This window comes from Salmo salar, chromosome ssa03 (assembly GCF_905237065.1).
Source record: "Salmo salar chromosome ssa03, Ssal_v3.1, whole genome shotgun sequence".
NCBI classification, from domain to species: domain Eukaryota; kingdom Metazoa; phylum Chordata; class Actinopteri; order Salmoniformes; family Salmonidae; genus Salmo; species Salmo salar.
Window position 1 is genome coordinate 39699337 of NC_059444.1, and position 21265 is coordinate 39720601.

The window sequence follows — 21265 nt, forward strand, 5'->3', positions numbered from 1 at the left end:
TCACAAAAATTGGCTGAAAGGGAAAACACCCTAAGCCAGTGTATTGGCTGTGGATTGACTGCATTGTTTGAATGGAATGATGGCATATTGGCAGTTAATTTGAACAATTTATGGACTCATTCCCCTGAAACTTTCTGGCTAGCTAACAAACATACAGTGCAGATAAATTCAAATTCATTATTTTACATAACATCTTATCACAGCACTTGCAAACCATGGTCGACCAACTCCCTGACCTTTATCGCATCATAAGAAGGTTCATGTTCATTCTATTATTCTAATTCCTAACTCTATGGTCGTCACTATCTGGGCAAGTGAGGAAGTCATAAACCCCACCCATTTCTATAATTTATGTTCTTAATATGTCTGACGACTTAATAATTAAGCAATAAGGCCTGAGGGGGTGTGGTATATGGCCAATATACCACCGCTAAGAGCTGTTCTTTAGCCACGATGCAACCCGGAGTGCTAGGACACAGCCCTTAGCCGTGGTATATTGGCCATATATTACAAAACCCCAGAGGTGCCTTATTGCTATTATAAACTGGTTACCAACGTAATTACAACAGTAAAAATAAATGTTTCGTCATACCCATGGTATACGGTCTGATATACCACAGTTGTCAGCCAATCAGCATTCAGCGCTCGAACCACCCAGTTAAAATGATTAATAACACCTAATTGGTGTGTTTAACAAGGGAAATAGTTTGCGAATATTGGCTAACATTCCATTTGCTTTGTGTTAGCTGCAACTGTTTGCTAAATGTTAGCAAACAGTCTGAAGGTAGCGAGCATAAGTGTCTGTTTCGTGTCTAAACTGCCGCTGTTGACTGTAAATAAGTATTTAGCCAAATTTTTCATTCTCACCGAGTCTCTCCTCTCATAGCTCTAGAATCATTGGAAATTGAATAATCACTGACATTGTATGGGGGTCATAACTCAATTTCAAAGGACTGGAGAATATCATATTTAGCCTGTAAATGGGAGTACACTTCCAGTAGCCTTCTTTCAGATCTGTCTTTAGTTGCAATGGAGTACAGACAGGTATACATTTATAGCCATATAGAAAAGCCATAGACCCTCTTCCCATCCAGCACTTTGTAATTATTCAAAACATACAAATGCTTGGAGATGTTTTAAAACACTTGGGGCATTCTCAGCCGCTTCTTTCAGGCTACCTGCAGCACACACACCTTTACAAAAAAAATGGCCAACAGATCCCAAATATTACGAGGCCTGAGGACTGAAAAGGAACAAATGGTTGTATTGATGCTAGGCGGCGATTCAACTATATTTATTAGATCTACCTATTCCTTCTAAATCCATGAAGAGGGCGTGAGCATCAGGGAGAAGGGTGGAATCGCACTGTAGTAGACCTTCGCAGAGAGATAATCATGTTTTCAATACACAGTAGTCTACACACACAATAAAAGCAAATAATCTAAGTATGTTTTCAACCCTTTATTACAATTTTTTTTCTCATTTAGGTATAGAAGCTCAAAAAGACAGACATTGAAAAAATGTATATTTCTGTTATTAAAAATGGCACATTTATTGCTACATTACTGTTATATACACGACAGTTCTGAATATCTACTTTATATATAAAAAATAGGAAACTGGAGGCACTTTGAGGACAAATGGATTCTGTCCCCAATGTAAGAGAGACAGTGAGTTTTGTAGCAGTGTGTCCATCTGTTGAACAGGGCAGAGATTGGCAGACCATGAAAGGCCCCCTGGCAAAATACTAGTTGTGCATTTTGACAAGGGAAGTTCTAAGGATACTGTACTCAACATTCAGTTAATATTAACAAAAAGGAACACATGTCAGCGATGTTGAGTTTTCAAATCTCATTTGAGTAATAAATCAAAAGAATACATGTCCTCTGTGAAACAGATAAACCAATGGCAGTTGAGCTGGAAATAATACATTACTGATACTAATGCTTAGGGTTTAATCTGGAGGATGGTTATTATGAAAGACAAACTGACAAAGTCAAGAAAATACTGTTACAATTCAGTATCACTCTGCACAGGAAAATACTGTTTAGTTGATAATTAAAACAAAACTGGCCATGTCCTGTATAGGTACATATAGGACATGTCAATTTCAGATGTTTGATATGATAACAAAAATTAATCTCTGCCCTATTCAGTAGAAAATAAAAGTTCAGACTGTTGCAAATAAAAAAATATGGACATCATACTCTATTCCACATGAGTATTGTTTCCAAATCGCCAATGGTTTGTACAGAAGATAAAAGGTTTGGGGACACTCCTATTATAGAAACTGGTAATAGGGCTTAGTAAATCAAAGCGGACTCAGTTGTTTGCCAAAATCTGAGATGCCATCATTAACTGAGAGAAAAGGTGTAAAAAAAATTACTTCAGAATTTATTTTACTTGGGGCGCTAATAAGAACAATATTCATAGAGATTTACTGAAGCATTGCCCCACTCTTCCCTCCCATGTCAACTTTGTTAATCTGTAAAAGGTTCTCTTGGAAAGCCATACATGCAGAGACAATAGCAATTCAACAGTGTTCAGGCACTGGTGAGTAACCACTAACAATGATCCCAAAGTCAGGAGAATGACTAAGGTTGCCCTATTCATTAATTCCTCATACATCTTTTTCTGTTTGTTTTGAAATGTTTAACTAGGACCAACAGACATGAACAATACAGCAACTGTAGACCTAGCAAGCCGAAAGGTATTGATATAAAATCTAACTTGAATGAAACACTTCATAGAATTTTGTTCCTTTTTCAATAGTTTGTACTAAATGTTTGCGTGACAAAGCTTGCCAATAGAGCCCCACAGTAGGAGTCATAAAACCTAGCAATCAAACAGGGAAATGGTTCCAATTGTTTTTCCACCATGCATTTTTCACACAGGGGATTTTTTGTAAACACTTAAAGGGCTGCTGTGTTTCGTGTAGGCTTACCCTGGCCTGACGTTTTGACAACCATGTAAATCTCTCTCAGACAAGGGGACTTTTATCAATATATTCGACTCCATTTACTCTCAGATTCAAAAATGCAAATTACCATCAAATTAGACCATGCAAAACTACAAATCCCTGCAAGCTCCTGCACACCATCTCAAGCTAACACCTTCGCTAACAGGAAGTGTGTCAAGTTACAACTTGCACAAGACAGTTCCCAGAATTGTAAATTTAAAGAAATTTAGCCAATTTATTAATTACAACAATTAGCTAACAGATTGTTAATCCAGAGATTACTGCCTTGATTCGGCAGTCTTGTCCAGATCATCATGGCATTTGTAGTAGCGAATATATTGTTAAATTACCTTGTCCTAAAATGATTTACTCAGTTATCAAAACGTCACACCAGGGTAAACCTACATGAAACACAGCCCTTATTTTAAGTGTGTCTAAAATCCCTGACGGGAAAAATGAATGGTGGAAAAACAATTGGAAACATATCTCTTTGACCGCTAGGTTTTATGGATATTATGACTCATACTGTGGTACTCTATACTTGGACATTTCCATTTTCCTTTGATAGTGAGTAAGTAGTAATAACTGGTTTAAATTACATATACAGACTTTTTGCAGTTTTTTTCCTGAAACAGACATTCTCCAAATTACCGGTACTTCCAAAACAGTTTGGGGATGTTCTAGCCAGATTAGGAGTTGGCATTAACTACTTTTACACCAAAGCAACTGGCACGTCATGCTTTTCCCAATGTAAAAAAAATAAAGAGATCACTACATTTGGGAGGGAAGAGAGACACTTAAAGTTTGTTCCTGGTATCTTTAAAACGAGTCGTCCTTACATTTAAACAATGTAAATGAAAAGAAAAGTAAGCAATCCAAAAGAAAACTCATACAGCTATCTTACAAAGTAAAAAACAAACGAAAAACAAATCACTTCTACAAAAAGGAGGATCCTTAGGCTTTGTAAATTGTTCAAAACACCCAATGCTTCCTGTAATTTAAGGAATAAAAATTGTCCATCGATGGCAGTTGAATGCATTCAAGGGAAGATATCCATGACATTTCAGAATGCACACCACAAAATAAACCCTCTTGAAGTCCAACAGCCATTCCTTCTGTACGGGAGAGGCTATACGGATACGCATGGTGCCAAAATGAATGATGCAGCCGTGGGTCGAGTGGAGATGAATGCTTCGGTTCAGTCTGTCGTCCAGATGAGCCCTTCACAGCTAGCTAGTTTATGCTGGCTAAAACAGCAGCATGGCACTAGTTAAAAAAAATTTAACTTGTAAAAGAAAGTAAAGTTTATTTCTATGGGCGAGTAACGACAGATCGGCGCGAATGACGTGGTGCTTGTCGGCGTGAGTTGCTTCTCACTGGGCAGCAGTATAACATATCCCCGGAGGTAGTTAAAAGGGGCCAATTTGTTCCATCCCACTTGATTTTATTTTGAGTAGGATAGCAGCCTAGATGAGAAATAACTTGTTCTACTGGTAGTCACCATCTGGATGAACAATTACTCTGATTAAAACTGAATGATTCTGAAAACTCTTCCAAGTCCCAACTTCGGCAGACAAGTTTTAAATTCTTGCTGAATTTTCTAGCCACGAGCATAAACTAGCTAGCTGGGAAGGTCTCTTCAGCGCAACTGACTGAGCGGAATCGGTTCAGCTCCACTTGACTCAGCTGCACGACATACGCCATCAATTTGGGCACCAAGTGTGTCCATATAGCCTCTCCTCTTCCATAATCTTCAAACTAACTTTAGTCTACTGAAAACTTACATAGTCCGTCTTACATAGTCTTTTAAGTACACATGACCTGGACATCTAGGTTTGCCTTGCCAACTGACGACACTTGCTCCACAAACGTGAAGAGGAGAAGGCAATGAAGGCATGTGGTTGACTGAGTTTGGGGCAGAGTATACTGACCACGCATCCACATGGCCTGGCTGAAATGGAAACAGAACCAGAGGGGCAAAGACGGGTACGGTAAAGGGAGTGGAGGGGGAGAGGCTTGCTCTGGTTTAGAGCACACACACTTCCTGCATGTTTCAGTCCAATCTCCCCAAGACAGAGTGAGGAAGTCTTGAGATGACCATGCCAGTGTGATCCTGTGGAATAGTAGGTGAACGGGGAGTGGTTTTCAGCTAGTAGCGCGTCATCATGACCTGTCCTGGGTCTCGGTATGTATTGATGAGCTCACCTTCCTCACTGGCAGTCCTTCAACTCCACTCATGGCAGTGACGACAAACAGATGAGGACAAAATGGGAAGAAAAAAAATGGAAGGCTTGTAGGATCCCTGGACCAAAAAAATACACACCATAATAAATCTTCAGGCGGGCCTGTGTCTGGGCAGCCCTTACGAGAAGGCATAAACAAAGAAATATGGCCAAAGTTGGCTAGGGTTTCCTTTTTATCATTGTGCTATATAACAGCACTCTGCCTGCCAATTCAAGTCCATTCGTCACTATGACAGTCCAGTCTTTTCAATTCTGGTGGCTGGATACCTCAAACTCTACTTCTGTGTTTGACATTGAGAAAAATAGTAAAAAGGATGGGAGGGGGATGACGACGACAATTGTAACTTGCCCAAGCCTTGGCGTTATGCATGTATATCAGGCACATAGTTACTCATACAGGTTAGATTCTGATGTCACCTTTTCTTGTGATGAAAGTAAGACCTACTTTTCAGGTGGGAATGGCAAATGACTATCAAAAGGACACAAAATCCTAGGTTGCTCACATGAGCAATTGATCCAAAAATACTATTTGATCCAAACAAATTTTGCTCCCAACACGTAAAGCAACTTCTTCAAAATGTCTTACAAAAACATGACCATTACGCAAAAAAAATAATTGCGTTTAAATTTCCTCTGCCTGTGATCCAGTCTCTCCTTGGAGTTCAGGGTGTTTACTGTAAGTATTCTTCAAAACTCTGTGTATTGGTGTGTATGTTGCTCTTGTGTTCATGGTCAGGAATGTGGCCACTGGCGTTTGTCAGTTTTGTGTGTGTCTGTGTGAGAATGCGCTTCTCCACTATATGTGCTAGCATATATAGAGAGCACCTTTGTGGATTGACGCACACTGAGATGCATGATAAGAGAATAAGGCCACGTCTTCTAAGAGCTGTACAAATCAACAGGATCAGGAGCTGGAAGAGAGAAACAGGGATTGTTATATTATGGTAAACACAGATCATGCCACAATACATGCGATATGGACAGTATGACAGCAGAGAATGACAACTTACCCGGGTGTTACATATGGCTGACAGAGTTGTGTCCATCGCCCCCTAACCCGGGGTGCCCCCCTCCCATCTGCATCTGGGGGTCCACCCCCGAAACCTTCTCTTCCTCCCTCCGCTTCAGACACGCTGCCTTGGGGTTCAGGTTACGCTCTTTAGGAAGAGGCCACACAGGTTAGAATCAGAGGGTTGGAGTGGATCTACAGGTTTTGGCTGAAACTTCAGGTAAACCGATGGTGAACACAATCAAGAAGATTGTCAAAGAGATGGAGGCAAGTGGCAAAACCATCAGGTTTCACAGTATATTCTAGTAAACGGAGAAGGTTAGGCGTATAGAAGAACGAGAGATGTTAAAAACAAAAAGGGTTAGGGGTTAGACGGGCAAAGAAGGTATGATTAAGGTGTAAATGCTGCGAGATTCTAGTCATGAAACAAATATTAAAAAGTATATCCTCGGAAAGCATGGAGGACAGTATACCAAAATGGAGAACGGAAGAGACAGCTGGACAGGACAGAGGAACGACCAGATGGCAGCAGTGGTGAGATCATTGAGTATTTGACAGAGGTGCAGCCCCCATCTTCCCCACCTCCATCTCTTTTTGCTCGCCCCTTTTCCATTATCCAAGAGGATAGAAGGACAGTCAGAGGCAGGTGAGTGCATGTAGAGGTGTGACTGCTGGTTGGGTGGTTGAGTGGAGGTAGAGGGCCTATAGGTGAATCATACTGGATCTGGAATTTTTGGTAAGGAAGCCCTATGTCGCACCTGCATCTCCAGGCACAGTATGATCTCTGTAGCCGTCATACTAGTCAAGCCCCAGTTGACTGGTTGGAGGTGGACATTACTGGGTCGGTTGGTACAGGAAGCCCTACTTTGTACCTGCTTCTCCATGCCCAGTATTAAGAGCTAATTGGCTGAGTGAAGGTGGTTGGCGGTACTGGATCTATTCGTAAAGAGAGGCCTACCTCGGACCTGCTTCTCCAGACCCATTATGACCTGCGCGGCCTGCTGCAGGATGAGGAGTTTGGTTTGGGCCTTGTCGCTGCGCAGGTGCACCTGCACCATCTTGCCCAGCTCCCTGAACGCCTCGTTAATGTCACGCACGCGCACCCTCTCCCGGACGTTGTTGGCCGAGCGGCGCTCCCGCTCGCGCTTCTCCTTCTCCTCGGCCGTCAGGTTCTCATCGTTCAGCGAGGCCGTGCTGCAGCTGCTGCTGCTGAGGAGGGAGGAGGGTCGTTATGGTACACCCCAACACCTGCTGCTTTTACCCTCCAAGTTGCCCTTACAGATTTAAGTTGCCCCTAACTACAGCCCTAAGGACAATTTCTGCGGAAATTTTCCTTGGATAGCAAATTGCTGTTCCAGGGTCAGTTAGCTCATCGTTAGATCTGATCCTAGACGAGCATTTAGGGGCAGCCTCTCCCTGGAGTGTGACCTCAGAGGGGCTACAGCATTCCCTGCACACTACTCAATTCACACCCTAGAGCAGACGGCCTGGTTGGCTGAAGCTGACAGCAGTCATTATTTAAGTGCCATATTTGGGCAGGAGGCCAGCAGCAGAAAGCTGTGGAGGTCCGGATGGACAATGTATTCCAGTGAGGAGGATGGGGGTCACGGATGGTTGATCCCAGTGGAGTGGCGCCAAGGTGCAGGAGAGCGAGAGATCGAGCGGAGGGATGGACCGCCAAGGACATGGTACTAGAATCCTTTTCTTTAATATCCTTTTTTAAAAAAAAATTTTACATGGAGGAATCCTAAGGCCAGAGCACTACTGCTACTGTCAACGAAGGCACCGCGTTGGACCTCGCAAATTACATTCACTTCCGAAGAAAGAAAATTGGCATGTAACAACAAAACCGCTTTCACAAAGCAACTTTATTACTTCTCGGCAGACTTTCACTTGGCCAAAATAGATCATTTTAGGGTTCTTTTGTCAAATTGAGCGTTTTGAATGTTGAGCCGTTATGGGTTGACAACTATCAGACCAAATGTTCCAAATGGAATCTGAAAGCCAAGACAAGTCTGTGTCTTCTGCTGATCAGGGTCCAGGGTGGGAGTCAGAGGATAATATGAGGCCTTTTTGGGGGGGGGGGGGGGGGGGGCTGTCAGTTAGGCGGTAAGAAGACCAAGGAAGAGAGGGAGAAAGAAGGAGAAAGAGAGTGCGACACCCTCTGGCAGGTCTAGATCATACACAAGGCCAGAGAGGAAGCCGGGGGGAGAGATAGGGAAACAGGACAACAGAGAGCTGAATGCCACTGGTGCCTCATGTTAAATACATCAGCGGCCATAGATGTATTATCCGAATTAAAGGAAGCTGAAGTCATTGCTGCCATCTGCAAAAGTAAACGACGAAAAGAGAAAGAGGGAGGGGGTTGAATAGAGGGAGAGGCGTGGAGATGACCAACGAAATCAGTACATTAAAAAAGTTAACATTTGACAAATAAGGGCATGCAACAATACATTGAGGAGGAATGGGATAGGAGCAGAACAGTGAGCCCCTCCATCCAATCACAACCTGTGTCTGCATTTGCATAGCCAATCAGCAAGCAGAATACAGAGGGGGGGGGTCAATGCATAGAGCCAGACACATAACAGTAACACATTTGTAGAAACAGAAGTGGTAAGGTCTTGTTTTTAAAACAAGTTGAGGGGTAAATGTCAAATGATAGCTGTCTGAATTTCTTTCCTTTCTTTTTTTGTGGATAACAGAGGAGACAAGCCCATATAAGCTAAACCAAGAGAAATAAAACAAGACTAGAACGTAACTTGGGATTGGTGATATATTGCTTATGAGTGTTTTACATTTGGAAAAAATTTAAAACCCCCTTCAGACAAAAAAAGACATCTTCACACTTCAAAATTGGGCCATTAGCCAAAGCTGATGAAACAAATACAGAAGCCATCATCTGGTCCTGAAATCATTTTAACGTGAAGTGTAAGAAGATTGGAGGTAGAGGGCCTACATAATGTTACTACATAATGTTGTTAAAAAGTAAATCTGTGTTGCTATGTTGCTAAGGCCTCAGACAAGAAGCACAGTGATTGGACACAGACAGCGATAGAAGCAAATAAAGGAAATCAGAGATGTAATGTTAATATAGTGGAAGGTGAGGCAGAGTCACACGAAGCATATTTTACAGTGGAGACAGCCCAGACAGACAGCCCCATGCCATTTCGAGCAGGCAACACATACGTCACCAGACATGAGTCCAGTGCTGGCCTGTATGTGTCCACAGCAGCAAAGTCTTATAGCACTCGAGAAGGGCTAGTCCCAAAACAGTCTAAATAGCCTGCTTTCCTCATTCCCTTTCCTCCCATCATCACTGATCAACAAACACAACTTGATGGTTGGAAACTAGTCTAAAGGCATCTCGATACTTGAAAGTGGCCTCCCCTCCTAGTCTCCTCTCCTTCATCTGCAATGATCTAAAAACACAGAACAGGTGAAAGCAATATGGACTGACACCTTTCCAATTACATCACATCAATGAAGGAAGAGAGCCACAGAGACCAAACCATTCAAGACTATCGAGACACATCTTAGGGCCTTCAACAAGAACATGAGACTAGAAACTCAGAATTGGGACGCGGCCCTACCCTGGTCTTTTCTCCTGTTTAAACCTGGATCCCCCAGTGACAGCACACTGACCTCGGACTTGCTGCTCCAGGTTGAGTATAACATTAACGGCCTGGTGCAGAATGAGCAGTTTGGTCTGGGGTTTCTCATTAGTCAGGTGGAGCTGACACATGCGGCCCAGCTCCTTAAAGCCCTCGTTGATGTCCCGCACGCGCAGCCGCTCGCGGGCATTATTCGCCACCCGCCGCTCTTTCTCCCGCTCCACCTTCACCTCCGGCGGCAGATCCTCTTCGTCCTCGTCCTCATCATCACGACTGATGAAAAGTCAATGTGGGCCAAGGAGGGAAGGTTTGGTTGGAAGGGGGGATAAAAGACATTACATGGGTATGACTGACATATTTACTAAGATGGACAAGACTGTCCAAACAAGTATTATGTTTTGTTCACGCTAGATAATTACTACATTTTATCATTCGGGGAGAGTGCTGTACTAGTTTGTGGACGATGATTACAAAAAGTACTTACTTTAATTAAGTACTTTGGGGCAAACATGTTGCTAGAAATTTTACAACACAAGACTTTATATAAATCATCAGTTACATATTTCTGCAAACTGACAGAACATAAACAATAAAAGCCAGGTTTACATTCATGAAATAGCTCTGACATGATACCACCTTATTTAACTGAAATGAAAGGCATCAAATTGAACATTCACATTCATAATACTTACGCCATCAGTTATTAAACTCAGGTTATCTGCTTCAGAGATTGTACGCTATAAGAATGTGTTATAATTTCAAGATTGTACAAACCATTCTCAAGGCACTAACAGCACGGCTCAAGAAAAAAAAAAAAAATAAAGTTTGCTATGCCCGAGTACTTTTTTTTTTAACGCTGAAATTCTACCCACAGTCTAAAATGGTTCTGATATAATCCATTTTTTTTATTATTCTCAAAATAATTAAATAGCTATCTATATTTATGGCCACACCCCCTTAAGTGTGAGGCTCACGTGATTGGATGCAGACTTACTCTGCTCCCGTGTCTGATAGGGAGGAGGAGAAGGTCTGGAAGGAGAACATCTCTCTGAAAACAACGGTAGACACGAGGGCAAAAATGACAACAGTGCTACGGAGAATCACCTCTTTTTGGGTGCTGAGGCTGTCTTAAGTTGAAATAATGATGGCAAACCTGCACTCGCTGAATACATTTAATCATTTTCAAGCAGCAGATAAATTAAATCATTAAATAAATCATGATAATGTTCAGTGAGTGAGAGTTTACCCCCCTTATGACAGTGGCACAGACCCCACATACGCGCGTCTCAAGTCAAGATTTGGCCGAGAGAGACGGACTTCAAATCATATGGATGTGTGTGTTTCTGATATGTTTTATCGCTATCAGAAGGGTTAGTCACCTTGTTCGAGTGCGGGCCTTCGAGTCTTTCTTCTCATCCTCTGACTTGTCAGCCACAGAGGAATTCTCGTCATCCTCCTTGTCCTCCCTTTTGATGTCAGAGCCACTGGATGAGTGTGTGGAGCGAGAGAGGCCTGAGGGAAGATAAGTCAATGAAAAGCACAGCCGATAATTTGAGAGAGAGAGTGTCAAACATTGTGTGTCCTTTCCTGAAATTATGAGGAAAAGAAAGAGTGGGGGGGGGAGACTCACTGGTGAAGCCTTCGGGCTGGCTGCCAGAGGGAGGGCCGTGGTGACCATGCACACCCCCACCAGTCGAGTCCTCGTGGTGGTTGGACATCTACAGAGCAGATGAGAAACATGGTATTAGGCAAGTAGACAGTACTACGGACAAGTAGGTGTTACATTGGTATCACATGGAGGATGTACATAATAGTGTGACACTAATCAATGGACATAACACCCCAAACCATTACACCACCCATGTGGCTAGATATGGCCACTATGCATTTATCCCTCCTGTTCTTACCAGACTGGGCAGTCTGTTGGCCAGTCCCAGGCCAGCGTTGTTGAAGGCCTGGGCGAGCCCTCCTATCCCGGCGCTGAGGAGGCTGTGCATGTCAGCCAGCCCCCCTGGACCCCCTTGTCCCCCGGCGTGACGCTGGAGCACATGGATGGCCTCCTCCAAACGGTCCTCCATCTTATTTTGCTGTAGGGGGGAGGGGGAAAGGGTGAGGTAAAGGAAAACGAATGAGTTAACACTTAATTTATCGATTTTAATTCCTCAAACTTGCTTAGATCAAGGTGGTATTTTTGATCCTCTAGGGCTGTTACTCATACCAGTGCCACTGCACACATGCATGGAGTTGAACATGATAAGTTACTCACCAGAGCCTGCAGTCCACCCTCGAAGTTTGGAGAGGGTGTGGCCTGTCCCGAGCCCCGGGGCCACTGAGAGGCAGAACCTACAGAGGTATAGACATTGAGCATCTGGACAACAACCTTACGGGTCTGAAAACAGTAGGCACTAACTGCAGAGTGGGTCTGTCCAGCTACCAGGCAAACGGTCCATTCTTGTCGGCTAAAAAGTAGTCAACCCTAAACCCCATTTCAGACGCCACACTCAAAGCACTGTTGTCAAGCAAGAACCTAATCCTATTACTCAGTTCCACTCTAAACCAATAGATGGAGCCATATTATCATTGTAAACAGTGTCATTTAAGCTTCCTCTGCCTCTGAAAAATATATTTTCTTGTCGTTTTCCATGTGGCTGTAACCTTACACCCCAGGATAGTGCCCCCTAAGGCCTAAAACAGGTGTGATCTCATAGGTCAGTGATTCACTAATGTTTTTGCCCTTTTACTCACCCAAAGACTTAGCGAAATAACACCTTAGCCCAGTCCTAGGAACTAGTAGTAGGCTCCAACCCACCATTTGGGAAACGCTATGCTAAGTTAGCCCTTAGTCTAACTAACCCAGGTGCGATCCTCCTAGCTCCAGGTGTATTCTCCCTGCCCACTCACCTGCTATGGCCTGGGGAGAGCCCACTGGAGTAGACGGAGATGATGGGAAGGTGTTGCTGTTGTGGTCTGAGGGATAAATCTACACAGAAACAAAAGACAACATGAAATGGTGGGTGTTTCTCAATATGCATACTACCGTGCTCCACACTCATGTTCCAAGTGCCTTCTTAGGGGACGTTCTTGTGAGGATGAGTGTGGAGAACACATAAAACATTACATTTGAGAAGCACTCGCACTCCCCCTACTGTATTACCTCATGCTGTACCTCCCCAATCACTGAACCTTCTTCCAGCCAGGACAATGGCAACAATAGAGACGAAACAAGATGTACATAAAGCAAACATTTTATTTGATAGTTATCAGCTAGATATGTGGATTGTTGTAATCTAGCCAGCTAGCTAGTTAAACAGGCAAAAATGACCTAAAATGAATGTTATGTAAAGTACAGTAGATTTTAACTCTTTGTGGGTAGCTAGCTACCTAACACTTTGTGCCTTGCCAGTTAGCACTTCAAGCAAAAATGACCTAAAACCAATGTCATCCAAGGTAGATGTAAATTCTTCGTGGATATCTGGCTAACTAACAGTAGTAGCTAGCCAGTTAGCACTACAGACTTACTATGGGCTTGCAACCTACAGTGGGTATTGTAGGCAGGTAACCATGCCAAAATTTATACAGCATGTATTTATTAACATATCAAGATAAAATATTGTAGTCAGGCAACATATGAGATGTGAATAGGCAACACTTCAAAAGTCAGAGTGCATTTTCTCCCCTGCGTCAGCTCAAATAATTGATTTCAAGAAAATGAGCGTAATTTATGAGGTTGCTTCATATTTCTTTGCATACTAACCATTGAAGCAGTCACGAAGTACACATTCAAGAAGTGCCCTCCGTGCTCCGTTTCGAATACTTTGATTTGGACTCATGCTCCAATTTGCATGCTAAGAGCACGGTAGTATGCAATTTGAAAAACACAGACACAGAGAACTACATAAGACTCTGCATTCTCTTTTATTTGCAGATAGTTTTGACCAAATTGATTGGTCGACATTTTTAAATGTGTATTTTCCCCTTATATAGACACCCCCAATGTGTTTTAATAAAATCAACTATATGCATTGAGCTTGTCTGATGCTTTAAGCTTACGGTTTGACGAAGACAAGTGCCTCAAGAGGGCGCCAGAGATCTAGATAACCAGAAGAAAAAAAACGTAACCTGACCCAACTATTCTCCTCCCGCTCCAGCTGGCTTTCGCAGATTTTGCCATTACTCTCCTGAAGTTGCCAGTAAAAGGCTACACGAGGAGTCGGCAACCTTTTTTTTCACGTGGATTGCCAATTTATCGAACTATTTCTACCAATCTGCATGCCCATTACGATTTTCATTTGCACATTTTCTTGAAACAGTTTAGATTTATAATAACCTCTTCATATCTCAAAATCACTGTCATGGGGTTAATCAAAATTCTATCCAACTTTAAATGAAAAGGATACAAACCTAAAAAGTAACTTCTATTGCCATCTATGTAAATATAGCCTACATAAAGCTAAATAAAAACATTGCAGCCTGCAGGTAGTAAATATCCGGATAAAAATAAATATCCGATGAATCACATTGTTGCAGACAGACCATATGTAGCCAAACTTGAAACATTGTATCAACTACTAACTGGGTCCTGCCCGAAGCATGCGCTAAGGAACGTGCAAGATTGTATAAAATATTCTGGGCCCTCAAGAGTTTCCTGCGCTAGTGAGCTTGGGACAGACAGTTGTAGGCCATTTGCGCTAGGGATAAGAAGCAGTGCATGACTTGAAAAGAAGCTCACCGGAGCTGAGTAGCCGACACCTCAAATTTGTCTTGATTTGTTTAACACTTCTTTGATTAATACATAATTACATATGTGGTATTTCATAGTTCTGATGTCTTCACTTTTATTCTACAATAGAATGAGTAGATGCGTCCAAACCTTTGACTGGTACTGTATGTAATGGGGAATTTATGTACACTAACAATCAAAATGCAAACAATTCACACAATGAAGTTATGAAACAATGAATGTGCACAAATTGGCGGGAGAGACATATTCTGGAGAGAGAAGTGCATTGTGCATTTGGGCGCATGGTCAATATGACATCCGCATTGGCCATGCAGCATTTAAGGTGATACGGCCTCAGAAGAAGTTAGGGCATTCATACTTCTAGCGCTTCGTGGAGCAGAGCTGTTTTCAAGGAAGTGAGTTTGTGTTTATACAGGATGTACCGCCCCCACCTACCGTCAACCAGTCATGTCAATGAGGAGCTATACAGAGCCCTCCGCATTGTTACAAAATTTGGGAGGCGATGCGGTACAGAGCTGGATTTGGCCTCTGCATTCCTCTGGAGGCTCTGCAATTATGTCACACTGTCCATATGGAGCCCCTGACCATATTTTCGTATCAAGCATAAATTGGCCTTTAGTCTAGGCCTCAGCAATGGATTAGTTCACTGAGACGGGCGCATATATATCCACACACACACACACACACACACACACACACACACACACACACACACACGTTACTGCTCAACTAAAATAAATGTAGGTCGACCAGCAGCCTAAAAAAATTAAATAAATCGACCAGCCGACTAACTGGGTTCAGCCCTAGTTTTTTTCTTGGTCTTGGTGGATCAATCAACATGGCATAATGCCTGAAGACTATGGTTGATGTGGTCTGTGCGATTCTACTCACTGATGCCAGGGCTTTGCCGATCTCATCTCCTGAGCTTCCTGTCCCCCGGTTGGCTGTGATGAAACAATAAAGTAGACAGCAAACTATTACCACTGACGTTTCCATTTTGAAGAACATATAGAAGTAAAGGGAAAAACAAACAAAGGAAGGGCCAGAAAGTGAGAGAAAGAGAAAAATAGACAGAAACAGGAAGCTATATAGAAAAAGACAGTCTACATAGCGTCAGTGGTAGACAGTCATACCCATGATGGTGTCTGTTCCGTTGATGGGGGAGGTGTGGTTGGAGACTCCGTAGCCAGTGGATCCTGAGTGGAAGCTCCCGTTCACCTCGCTGCCGTGCAGGGGGTAGTTCTGGGGCGAGAGGGGCAGCGGCTGGCGTTTCTGCACATAAACAGGCTTAAAGTCATTCTCTGGGTTTTGGGAGAGAACGAGATGACAGTGGTGTATACTACCATCTTATGTAACCCTTATTTAAAACAGAGAACCTGTTGGTGTATGCGTTTGTGACAGAAGTCTCACCAGTCTGTCCTGAGGGTTGATGGCTGTGAAGGGTGTAGGCTGGCCCAGGTGGGGGGAGTTACCCAGCATGGCTGTAGAGTAGCCTGGCTGCCCCATCGACCCGGCAGAACTCCACGGGTCAGGGGAAGGGTGCAGGCCTTCTATCAGGGGGAGGGATGGGTAGAGATGGGTGTTTGTGTGTGGAGGGTAGGGGGTAGGGGTGTGGATGAAAGAGAGAGAGGGTGAGCACCAAAGGGACGAGCAGCATCCAGAGATAATACAATAAGGGGCCACAACATATGAAGCATGTCATATCCGCCTGATGACTTCATCCTAGTGTACAGATAGACACACAGGGCAGGCAGAGTATCACGTTAGCTCGGGGCTTTGACTCACTATCACACTGCCAGTAGGTGTTTCCACAGGCAGAAATAGAGAAAATAAAAGACAGGAATGGGTCATCGCCATAGACATCACTGGTCAGCTAATGCATTATTCAATTGATTAACCTCACCTAAAACAGTGTTTTGTTCCACTTTCTCCATATAGCAGAGTTAGCATTATGGGCTAACCCACTATGATACGTATACTGTGTAGTTTTGGCCCCCAGACACAATCTGGTATAAAGTAATGACCTTGCATGTAGAAGGAGCCGGGGTAGCCTACATTTCCAGGCTTGGAGGCAGGATACCCTGCACCGTCTCTGTTATATTCCTCTCCTGAGGCCAACGCATACACCTACAGAACACACACACAGAGTTGGGAGATGAGTACGTCAAACGGACTATTTTCTAATAGTCCCAATTGATTGGAAATACTAGAGAAGGTGTGGTAAAAAAACAAAACATGTATCGATATCTTGATTAGGATACCCATCATACCCATCATATCCTTCATACCCTTGTACAATATAGCATTTATCAATTGTTGGTTTTTTCAATTGAGGAGTATGTATTTTTATTTATTAATTCAAATCGACAGCTTGTGACATTTGAGGACACTGGGTCATTGACATATCTCTATAACTAAGCAGTGTGGAAGGTTTTTTAACAGACTGAAAATAACAAGTCCACAGACACACACAGACTCCCAGTCTTAATACGGCAACCTTTTGGCCACATTAAAAGACTACTACAAGAAAACTCTGGCTGCATCTTAACTAAATATTCTCCTTTCGTTTTATGTAATTATTTGGCCTATACACAGTACAGCCCAAACACTGTACACCTGTACAATCTGCTGGAAAGTATTCACACCCCTTGACTTTTTCCACATTTTGTTAGGTTTTTCAAAAAATGTATTACTTTAATTTTTCCACAATACCCCATAATAACAAAGAAAAAAAAGAGGTTTAGGAATGTTAGTAAATTTATAAAACATAAAAAATAAACACTGAAATATCACATTCACATAAGTATTCAGACACTTTACTCTGTACTTTGTTGAAGCACCTTTGGCAGCAATTATAACCTCAAGTCTTCTTGGGTTTTACGCTACAAGCTTGGCACACCTGTATTTGGGGAGTGTTTTCCATTCATCTCTGCAGATCCTCTCAAGCTCTGTCAGGTTGGATGAGGAGCGTTGCTGCACAGCTATTTTCAGGTCTCTCCAGAGATGTTCGATCGGGTTCAAGTCCGGGCTCTGTCTGGGCCACTCAAGGACATTCAGAGACTTGTCCCGAAGCCACTCCTGCGTTGTCTTGGCTGTGTGCCTAGGGTCGTTGTCCTATTGGAAGGTGAACCTTCGCCCCAGTCTGAGGTCCTGAGAGCTCTGGAGCAGGTATTCAACAAGGATCTTGCTCCGTTCATCTTTCCCTCGATCCTGACTGACTAATCTCCCAGTCCCTGCCGCTGAAAAACATCCCCATAGAATGATGCTGCCACCACCACCACGTTTCACGGTAGGGAAGGTGCCAGGTTTCATCCAGACGTGACGCTTGGCATTCAGGCCAACGAGTTCAATCTTGAATCTACTTTCTCATGGTCTGAGAATATTTAGGTGCCTTTTGGCAACTCCAAATGGCCTGTCACGTACCTTTTACTGAGGAGTGGCTTCCATCTGGCCACTCTGCCATAAATGGCCTAATTGGTGGAGTGCTGCAGAGATGGTTGTCCTTCTGAAAGGTTCTCCCACAGAGGAACTGTGGAGCTCTGTCAGTGACCATCGGGTTCTTGGTAACCTCCCTGACCAAAGCCCTTCTCCCCTGATTGCTAAGTTTGGCCGGGTGGCCAACTCTAGGAAGAGTCTTGGTGGTTCCAAACTTCTTCCATTTAAGAATGATGGAGGCCACTGTGTTCTTTGGGACCTTCAATGCTGCAAAAGGTTTTGGTAACCCTTCCCCAGATCTGTGCCTCGACACAATCCTGTCTCGGAGCTCTACGGACAATTCCATCGACCTCATGGCTTGGTTTTTGCTCTTACATGCACTGTGGGACTTTATATAACCTTTCCAAATCATGTCCAATCAATTGAATTTAACACAGGTGGACCAATTAAGTTGTAGAAACATCTCAAGGATGATCAATGGAAACAGGATGCGCTTGAGCTCAATTCAGAGTCTCATAGCAAAGGGACGGAATATTTATTTAAATAAGGTATATGTTTTTATTTGCAGTAAATGTGCAAAAACTTCTAAAAACCTGTTTCGCTTTGTCGTTATGGGGTATTGTGTGTAGATTGAGAATTTTTTATTTAGTTAACCCATTTTAGTTTAAGGCTGTAATGTAACAAAATATGGAAAAGGTCAAGGGGTCTGAATACTTTCCGAAGGCGCTGTAGGTTCAATACACTGCCTTGAACTAATGACATGGACGTTTCCATTAACCCAGCACAATGTCTGAACTCCTTATGATCCAAATACCTGACATCATCTTAATGCTCTGTTACCAAGACAACAAATGGTTTCTTTAATGGTTGAAAAAGGGGTGATTTCGCCCTCAACTTACTGCTTCTTCTCTGTGATCTCAGGGCCTTACGGCTAGGTTTGCGATATGTTGTGTGTTTTATACACATGATCAAGTTAGGTCTGGTTAACACACATGATCTAGTCTCCTCTGTGGCTTACAGAGCATCACCCATAGGATTGCTAGTAGTCTCTGGCGTGTCACTAAAGAGGTGAAGGTCCTGAGGTTGTGAACTAGGAGAGCCCTTCAGAATCAGCTCTATTCTGGCAGGGATTAGAGAATCAAACTATATGCCCGATAACTCAGATCTTACACATTGAAGTTTTTTCTGTTACTTGATTGAACAGAGAGAGGAAGAGAGGAGGAGAGGAAGAGAGGAGGAGAGGTACAAAAGGGAATGGAGAGATGCACTACTAATTACTGTGCCATCTGCCCATTCCTGGAATGCAGCCAACTCTACGGGCAGCTGGGATAGAGGGATGGGGGAGGGAGAGAACGAGGGGGATGGGGGGGCGAGAGAGAAACAGAAAGGAGGGTAGGAGAGGAAGTAGAGCACACAAGAGAGAGGGAGAGAGCACACAAGAGAGAGGGAGAGGAAAAAAGATAGGGAGTTGAAGGGAGAGCGACAGGGGGAGAATAGGAAGGAGAACAGGGGAAAAGCAGAAACGGTATAGTAAAGACAGGTAATGGCCAGGTCTGCATGTCATCAAGCATCATTTTTTCCCTGAAGTAATCTGTGGACGAGGGTGCTGGGCTGGATGTAATGCTAGCACTATGAAATAAATGGCCTATAAATATGTCCCTCTATAAAAACATGTCTATATAAATGAATGGGTGAATGAGTAGGGCTCTGTTTATTTTTTTCACCTCGTCGGCAGTGTAAAGGCACACAGCTGTGGGTCTGGAGGCTCTCTCTCTGCCAGTTAGGCTGCTGCTCTAAACACCAGGGAGAAGCCTGCCATGCCACTGGGACTGTGTGTGTGTGTGGTGTGTGTGTGTGGGGGGGGGCCTTAGTCTGGGTATTGGGGTGCACACACAGTGACGATGAGGGCTGGGAGGCATTTTAAGTATGGGGGATGCAAAAAAATTGTGTGTAAGGGAGTGGGGCATAGCTTGGATAAGGGAGCATTCCTGATAATGGGTGGGGAAAAGGTGTGGATATGGTTGGGTAGGTGGGTACATTTTGGGTTTGGAGAGGGCAAAAGGTCTGAGATGGGTGTGTGTTCTTAAGGGGCAAATAGGCAGACTAGGGTGTGGCAGTCTGGTAAGAGGGGAGTAATGGTGGGGCTGGAGAGGGGGACAGTTTTACAGGCTTTGGTGTTCCATTTATGTTTCAAGGTTGGATATTAGCAATATGGGGGCACCAATTGGTGTCACCTGGTTAGTCAGTATGTTACACCTGTGCTGGCTTGTCATCTTGTTAGTCAGAAAATGTTTCAACTGTGCTGGCACAGGTGATATTTAAGAGCGGCTGGCCCAGTGCTCCAGTTGTCTCGATAGACGTGAAAGGTGAACGAACACCTTTAGCTGGCTCTCTCTATTTGATTTCCAGAAAAACATTCCTTTGTCTGATTTCCCTGATTCCGTTTTGCTCCACCTTTTTTGGTTTGCTTCCTGTCTTTAAGTTTGGTGTGGGTTTTTTCTTTTGTTTGCCTCTTAGTGGTTAAATTTAGTGGGTCTCATGGTGAGTGTCTTTTAGGTCCCAGTTGTTGTTGCTATGGAACTTTCAGTGGACACCCCCGTGACTGTCTTTTAGAGCCCCTCCTAAAACCCCACCTGTTTTGTTTTAATGGTTGTTGTTAGTTACTCTGTTAGTTCCCCCTTCTGTTTGAGCGACTTTTGGTTTTCATGCTGGGGAACGTAACAGTACTTACCGAAGAGGGCAGGCCAGGGGGAACTTTCCTGATCTTTTTTGGCTGGGCATCTGACACACACACACACACACACACACACACACACACACACACACGAGATGAAACAGAGTTATGAAAGCAGTTAAGGGCATTCCAAATAATTGGTAAGCGCTGTGCTGGTAGGAATATCTGTCTTTATGGCCCATAACTTCATCAAATGTAACCTAATACAACCAATATGTTTATGCGGCGGCCTCACACCACCTCTCCTTCCATTGAATCCCCTGCAGGTTTAGCAGAAGTGAGATTTCTCAGGTTCTTATTTTAAACCTCAGTAGGAGAAGTGAAGGTAATCAGTCGGAAATATGAACCCGAATAAAGAGCAACTCCTCTCCTTTGACATAGTAAAAGTGGAGCGGATACGGTCATGAATTCCATGTGATTTTGTACAAAGAGGTAGCAATTAGTCGACAGTATACATGTAGAACTAGGGCTGGGCGATTTGGCCTAAAACGCATCTCAACTTTTCCCCGATATACATCTAGATTCTTTTTAAA

The 21265-nt window shown here is 43.4% G+C and overlaps 1 protein-coding gene across 5 annotated transcripts in view; it reads right to left on the reverse strand.

The window, feature by feature from the left end:
- Positions 1-1446: 1446 nt before the first annotated feature.
- The window catches only part of LOC106599996 (transcription factor E2-alpha), a 43238-nt gene continuing 23419 nt past the window's right edge, over positions 1447-21265 (reverse strand). Inside the window, exons 8-21 of one of the 5 annotated variants that reach the window (XM_014191332.2) lie at positions 20730-20779; positions 16588-16690; positions 15974-16110; positions 15697-15835; positions 15455-15507; positions 12724-12802; positions 12089-12165; positions 11730-11909; positions 11453-11540; positions 11202-11334; positions 10817-10870; positions 7170-7420; positions 6213-6359; positions 1447-6113 (exon numbers count right to left, since the gene is read on the reverse strand). In XM_014191332.2, the coding sequence (XP_014046807.1) occupies positions 6220-6359; positions 7170-7420; positions 10817-10870; positions 11202-11334; positions 11453-11540; positions 11730-11909; positions 12089-12165; positions 12724-12802; positions 15455-15507; positions 15697-15835; positions 15974-16110; positions 16588-16690; positions 20730-20779 (1484 nt within the window). In that variant the 3' untranslated portion in view covers positions 1447-6113; positions 6213-6219. Of the gene's footprint in view, positions 6114-6212; positions 6360-7169; positions 7421-9853; positions 10096-10816; positions 10871-11201; positions 11335-11452; positions 11541-11729; positions 11910-12088; positions 12166-12723; positions 12803-15454; positions 15508-15696; positions 15836-15973; positions 16114-16587; positions 16691-20729; positions 20780-21265 lie in introns of all 5 variants that reach the window. The other 4 variants (XM_014191330.2, XM_014191328.2, XM_014191334.2 and 1 more) reach the window with 4 other exon arrangements.